Source organism: Bombyx mori, chromosome 20 (assembly GCF_030269925.1).
Source record: "Bombyx mori chromosome 20, ASM3026992v2".
Taxonomy (NCBI): Eukaryota; Metazoa; Arthropoda; class Insecta; order Lepidoptera; family Bombycidae; genus Bombyx; species Bombyx mori.
The window spans coordinates 7394238-7401279 of NC_085126.1; the positions used below are offsets into that span (position 1 = coordinate 7394238).

The 7042-nt window shown below is 34.0% G+C and overlaps 2 protein-coding genes across 2 annotated transcripts; both read right to left on the reverse strand.

The window, feature by feature from the left end:
- Positions 1–701: 701 nt before the first annotated feature.
- On the reverse strand, positions 702–1343 carry LOC134200815 (uncharacterized). Its single transcript, XM_062674473.1, has one exon. The coding sequence runs from the start codon at positions 1341–1343 to the stop codon at positions 702–704; it is 642 nt and encodes a 213-aa protein (XP_062530457.1).
- A 1458-nt stretch (positions 1344–2801) lies between these two features.
- On the reverse strand, positions 2802–6982 carry LOC101741345 (origin recognition complex subunit 6). Its single transcript, XM_004925290.4, has 6 exons — positions 6744–6982; positions 6247–6373; positions 5526–5714; positions 4697–4752; positions 4338–4498; positions 2802–3960 (listed from the first exon to the last, which is right to left on the reverse strand). The coding sequence occupies exons 1-6, from the start codon at positions 6815–6817 to the stop codon at positions 3692–3694; spliced, it is 876 nt and encodes a 291-aa protein (XP_004925347.2). The 5' UTR covers positions 6818–6982; the 3' UTR covers positions 2802–3691.
- Between the last annotated feature and the right edge of the window lie 60 nt (positions 6983–7042).

Here is a 7042-nt window from a genome sequence, read left to right on the forward strand (position 1 = left end):
TTTTCATCGGGAGACAGCCATGTCCATTTACGATTTTTCCTGGCTTTAAAAAATGTATTCATGATCGATAGTTTGTTTTCCAAGGCATATTGCACAAGCCTTTCCCCTCTCTCGCTTCGTTTTCCGTATCCGAATTTTCCCATGACTATACTATCGTTCGTGCTTGTCTGACCTACCTGAGCGTTAAAGTCGCCGATAAGAAGAACATGTTTGCCTGCCTGGCTTAGCGCTGTTTCTAGAGTTTCGTAGAATAGGTTGATATCCTCCTCTGGTGCTCTCTCTGTAGGGGCGTAGGCTTGTATTATTGACAGTGTCGTATTGTTACATTTAATCTGCAGCATAGCCACGCGTTCGGATAGGCCTGAGAAGCTTAGTATCTTGTTTTTATGCTCTTTCTTAACTAAGAAGCCCACACCATACAAGCCTGGCGTTTCTCCTTTGTAGCAGAAGATATAATCTTCATGTTCTTCAATATTGCATCCCATTCTCCTGACTTCTGCCAAGCCTAATACGTCTATTTTTATTTTCTGTAGCGAGTATATCAATTCTACATATCTATGTTCTGATCTTAATGATCTAACGTTGAATGTGCCAATGTTGAGAGATGTATTTTTTTCTTTTAAGTTAGCTGGAGGGTTGCAGTCTACTGCTCCCACGGTGACTGGCCGGATTGGGAGAGTCAAAGAGGGCAGGGCTCGTTGCTAATGATTTCTAGAATCGCTTACCTGAGAGGGCTTCTCATTGTCGGTTTGTGGAACGAAGAAACTAGCTATATCTGACCTGCTTAACTTATTCTGCTCTCTATTTTTTTTATATTTTGCGTTATTTTGAGTAACTGGAGACGGTGTGAGCATTCTCTTTTTGGACTGTTGATGTTGTTTTGATAGTTTATCCTCTAAAATTATTAACTTATCGTATTTAATGATTGCAGCCTTTCCTTCCTGTCTGAGTTCTTCCACTGTAACTTTCAAAGATTTTCTTGTCTCCAAAACTTTTTTGGGATAATCTTCTTGTATATAATATGACGTGCTTGCTAGAGATTTTTTATTCTTCAGGATCTCTATCTTTTTTCCTAGTGTTGTAAGGGTTACTATAACGGGCCTAACTTTGTTTCCTTTCTTACCGATACGTTTAATGTTCTCTATATCGTATTTCTCACAAGATAACTTCATGTTCATCGTTATTATGTAAGTTACTTTTGTATAAAGCTGGAAGTAACTTCTCTCTTCTTCTTCTATCCCGAAAAAAACTAAATTTCTCCTTTTGTTTTCTCTCTCTAAGTAATCTATTTGTTTTTCTTGAATATCCAATTTTTCAACCAAGTGTTTGTACTTGAGATCCATTTCGTTAAATTTTTCATTTATGTTATTGTTAATACTCTTTGTTATATTTTTTTGCATTTCTCTCATCTCTTCCTTTTGGAGTTTTTGTTCAATTTGAATAGATTCCAACAAACTTGTAATTTTATCCATTTTTAGTTATTCTTATCGTCGCTAGATGGCGCAATGTCGGTAGTGAGATGTTGTATCGATCTGTGATACCAAGTTTTCAGTACTATAGCACCTCTCAACAGATGGCGCTGAATTCAAATGAGACTAGTGACTTTGCTTATTTGATTATGTTTTAGATTATGATATTCTAAGAATATAGCACTTAACTTTAATTCTTCTGTAAGTATATTCTTCCACTAGTTCCTCATTTAAATTATTTTTAAATTTTTCTTGATTTGTAAGTTTTCTTGCAGTGCAAAGTAACCGCTTTGCCACCGAGCACTTGGTTGCATTTAGAACCTTGTTTAGCGAATTTACTGTAACGTTTTGTATTTTTCACTTAGTTTCTGAACTGATTTAAGCATTTACGTTCACTTCACAATGTTTTACACACTATTTCTGCAGTAATTTATTTTTGAAAACAGATCGAACTTCTGTAGATGTTAACAAGGCGACGTCTACCCTCAATCCCAACAAATATTTTCACATATTTTAATAATATGTAATTGTAAGCGACTTTATAAATAAACATTTTTATTTTATTTGTATTCCTACACTTCTTCTCTTTAATACGCCAAACACACAAAAGTAGCAAGTTGTTTGAACAGCCCTACCAGAAAAATAACTATGCAAATCTACTTTACTGGTGGTAGGACCACTTGTGAGTCCGCGCGGATAGGTACTACCACCCTGCCTATTTCAGCCGTGAAGCAGTAATGCGTTTCGGTTTGAATGGTGGGACAGCCGTTGTAACTATACTGAGACCTTAGAACTTATCTCAAGGTGGGTGGCGCATTTACGTTGTAGATGTCTATGGGCTCCAATAACCACTTAACACCAGGTGGGCTGTAAGATCGTCCACACATCTAAGCAATAAAAATAAAAAAACTTGTCAAATTATTTTTAAAATAGAAATCCATACAATAAACATTTTAATGCATACATAATTATAGATAAAACTTATTTTATACGCTATAGCAATACATATTATATATTTGTAATTTCATTATTACATTTGCGTGTCCAATATATAAATAATACTAAATAATCAAGACCTAGGTCACTTATAACTCATAACTCGGTTAACTCATCAGTAAGTTTAAGATCCAGCCAATGTGGAAAAACTAAGTGTCAGCTATGAGAAGCTTATCCCTATATGTTCATGAAATGTTAATACAATAGTTATAGGGACAAAGTCAGCAAAATTATAATTTACTTCCAGATTAACTTTTGTTTGACGATTGAAAAAAAATACGACCAGTGAATCTTGTTTTAAATTTTCACATTATTTTCCCAAAATCATAAACAACGTTTTTCTTTAAAAAATATTTTATTAAGCTCTTAAAATTACATTAATAAATTAAATACATACAACGCTTAATTGAACAATTTACAATTTGAATCCATACAAAAATTAACGTATTTATGTCAAAAACAACACAGAATTTAATATTAAGTTTTTACTAATGGCAACATGTAAAAAAAAGTTTAATGTAGATAATTAACTAAAATTGGCGGGATAAATTCGCTAAATTAAAAACAAAAATTCGAAACCCTTTTATCTGACTCAACTTTAAAATAACATTCAAAAACAGTCTCAAACTTGAATTTGAACTTAAAACCTAAAGTTCCAACCAAACAATGTCATTCATTAAATCACTAAACTAACAACTAAAATTCAGTGCCATGCCACTTGCTAGAGTCAAAATAAGTATAATTTGAAGGGTTGGGTCTGAAATTTAAAACCCGTTTAAGCTATACAAAGATTGGCTTGGATGCACCCCAAAATAAAATATAGCCATGTCACTCAGGATGATGTTAAGATTCTAATGATAATTCATATACTCATTCATGCGATTAATTGTGGAATAAATACAAAATTAATACCCTCGAAAAATACTTCTTTTTTTGGCAAGTCGTGTAATAAATTATTGAGTAAAGTACTAAGTGGAACAACATAGAAAGATCCGAGGCCTTACCAGCAAAATTGTGACAGAAACTATCTGTTATGACTTTGGTTAAAACCATCATTTTATCTGGAGAAGCCAATTAGTAGCAATTTTAAACTCTTTTAACAGAGTTTTAGGGATGTCAAATGAAGAATTAATTAATAAATCCAAAGTCAATAATTAAAAAATCTACTTGAGTACCTATTTATGTTACGTATGTATGTGAGGGTATGGTATATACAGTTCATTCGTTTAGTTACTTTCAATGGGAAAAAGCAGCCGCACACTACCTTTTGTATTCAAACTTTTATACGGAGAATACTTTTGTGGTGTTTTACGTGGAGACCTTCTTGGTGACATCACCATATCCTTCAACTTGTCGCTTTGTGATTTCTCTAGCTCCTTTAACTCTGAATACGCAGAATCGAGCATTCGTTTCTTCCACTGTTCGTACGGTTCAAATGTTTCAATTGGCTCCTCTTGTTTACTACTGTCCACTTCCATTGGTACATTTTCTTCGACTGTAAAACAATTAAGAATAAGAAAATCTAAATTTAAACATGAAAACCTCAAGCCGAACAGGTGTCAGGTGAGCAATCATATTGTGGTGCCTATAAGTAGTAACTGCATCTTCTTTTTTTTTCCTGTATAAACTGATAGCCTTGAGAAGCTATATCAGCGTCGCCTTAACTAGTAGGTGAGCTCACGGGGCTTAAGCCTGATGACGTTGCTAACACGAACCCTAGCAAGAGCCGTGCTTCGCAGAATCTACCACCGGATCGGAAACGCGACCGCCTGAAAAGATCCGGCGAGAAACTCAGTGAGCTGTGTCTAAGGGTTTAACTGCATCACTTACCGCATAAAAAAAAAGGTTTTTTTTTAATATTGTCTAACTCACCGTTTTCAATAGAATTTTTAACTTCTTTCTTGCCTCTCTTTTTGACCGCAAAGTGTGTATCGGCAAATTGACTCCAGTCAGCTTCTAATTTATTCCACTGGGCTGGCTTTAATCTAGCCTTTTCAATTATTTTACTCTTTGATACTTTAACTTTGCTTATCCTGTACAAAATTAGCAGTTTATTAGTGACATCATTAACTGTTTATTTCAGCTCCAACATTTCACTTAAGTGACAAACATAATGCAGTTAACCACATGGATTTGAAACCAACATGGTATTTTTGAAAGGGGAGATAGATCTGATTCTTTTGTGCACAGAAAGGACAGTATTCATTGAAAAAATCATAATTTTAAATTACCTGCAAGCTTGGTAAACAGCCATACACACATACTGAGGAAGACTCATATCCAATTCCTGAAATAATGACAATACATAAATTTAATAAATACCTTATAGACCCGTTAAGGAGACTGTTCACTCTGCAAAGATTGAAACAGCAAGAATTGGTAAGCAAAAATACAGGAAAAACAATATGCTATTGAAAAGTATTCCAAAACATACTGAAAAAAAAGTCAGACAATACTGAAAATATCAGGGCAAATTTTCTCAGACTACAACAGTTTTATAGCTCTACTGTAGTCTTTTTTTGTATGACCATATTGGAGTGGTGGGAAATACAACAAACTTGAACCCAATAAACAAATCCTCCCAGTGATTGGTCCACCAAAACATCAAACCTAAAGGTAGAACTAGAAAAGGTTAGTGCAGTGAGATATACTATGCAACCATTGCCGATCCTGCGGAAAGAAAGGGAAAGCAGTCGACGTCACCCTAAACACGTCATTTCGGATCCTCCAGATCCACTAACGGTGCTTTTAGGTACCTCAAGCACTGGTCATCGTTCTCGTCGAACCCATCGAACGAGTAAATTAACCCTCAGACACAGCCCACTGAGTTTCTCGCCGGATCTTCTCAGTGGGTCGCGTTTCCGATCCGGTGGTAGATTCTGCGAAAATCGGCTCTTGCTAGGGTTCGTGTTAGCAACGTCGTCAGGTTTGAGCCCCGTGATCTCACCTACTAGTTAAAGCGATGCTGATATAGCCTCTCAAGGCTATCAGCTCAGGGAAGGAAAAAAAAAAAAACTATGCAACTAATGGTCAATATTAAATCATTTCTTTAAAACTCACTACTTTACTGTACTGCTTGTACTGCTCAAGTATTTTCTCAGCTAGCGCCTGAACACCACTGTTTTGTAAGCTAGCACAAAGAACTGCAACACTGAGTCTATCGACATCCAATTCTAGTCGATTTGATATTATTTTCTTGCTGTTTGCATACACTGTTGGCCTCAGACCAGAATACTTAATTGCTTGCTTCTGAAAAAAGATGTTTAATTGAAAATCAGTTGCTTTCACGGAGTGTTTTACATGTGAAAACATAATTACGACTATTGTTATGAGACTGATGTGGCTATAACAAATTGTTAAACATTTGAATCGTCATAAATAATAAAATTATAATAATGAATGTGAGGACAAAACGGTAATATTAATCCTGAGCAAATCATACTGACAAATGATAATGGCTTTCTACTAATAAAAACAAATATTTTTTATTTTTAGTTCAAAGCTATAGAATACATAAATCAACTAAAACCAATCAACTAAAAGAAGATCTTCAAACTATATAAATTTGGGACTACTAGTTTAGGTGTTTTTTAAGGTCTTCTAAATTGAAATTTATAAAACAAGAAGACATAAAATATAATATCTCTTCATAATCAACTAAGCTTGTAATGTAAATCACCAAATATTTTAAGTCAAAATTGTAAGCAAATCAGCTAGAGAATCAGGAAGCTTGGTCCATTTCAGATGAACAAATCTAATAGTAAGCACCGATTATACTTACAACATCAAATTCAGTACCATACAAACTAGCAGCCAAGTCCAAGCATATAACAACTTTACTTGTATCAGTAATGTTGCTGCCAGCCGTAGATTTTGTTTCTAAGAGTCGTTCAAACTCAGCTGCTTTCCTGCAACAATTTTGTGTCAAAAAATTGGGAGTTCATATCGGTATATTATTACTTATTATTTACAAAGAAGCGGTAAGAAGCCTCCATTAATGGACTTTTTAAATGAGCTCTGACAGTATAGTTTCTTTAAACTAAAGGCAAAGCAGATGCGATGTTTGGCAAAATAACTTCTATGTTTCAAAAGGAGGATATTAATGCTACACTGATGAAGGAGAAACCGAAATAATTGCTGGGTCTAGCGATCTCTTCTACTTAAATAACTTGATCAACTATCGTCTGATAATTACATCTAAAAGAACAATATTAAGAATAATAATGCTTTTATGTTAAAATTTTAGTTAAAAACAGTGTACATGTTTTCGAAATTTACCTTAAAACTTTTTCTTCGTCACTGATACCAAGTTTGGAAGCTATGAGATGTAAAGTTTTATTGTACTTCGCCATTATTGCACCATTTATTTTACTATCTTCTACATTGAAGAATATATTATATATTTTAGAGAAATTTTATGATCATAACCAAAACAATACTTGATAAAGAAAAGATTTGAATTTTGTTGAACCAATTTACTGTAATTTATTTGAATGAACAGGTTTTTTTTTTGGGATTTTATGACCTGGTAACTAAGACCTTTACGTCAAGTCTTATTTTAATTTTTAATCTTATTT

Coding starts and splice junctions, on each gene's coding strand:
- LOC101741345 (XM_004925290.4), bottom strand. CDS start 6,817: ATGGCGAAGTACAATAAAACTTTACATCTCATAGCTTCCAAACTTGGT. Junction 6,374..6,743: donor GACGAAGAAAAAGTTTTAAG/GTAAATTTCGAA, acceptor AAATTGTTGCAG/GAAAGCAGCTGAGTTTGAAC. Junction 3,961..4,337: donor TAAAAATTCTATTGAAAACG/GTGAGTTAGACA, acceptor ATTGTTTTACAG/TCGAAGAAAATGTACCAATG.
- LOC134200815 (XM_062674473.1), bottom strand. CDS start 1,343: ATGGATCTCAAGTACAAACACTTGGTTGAAAAATTGGATATTCAAGAA.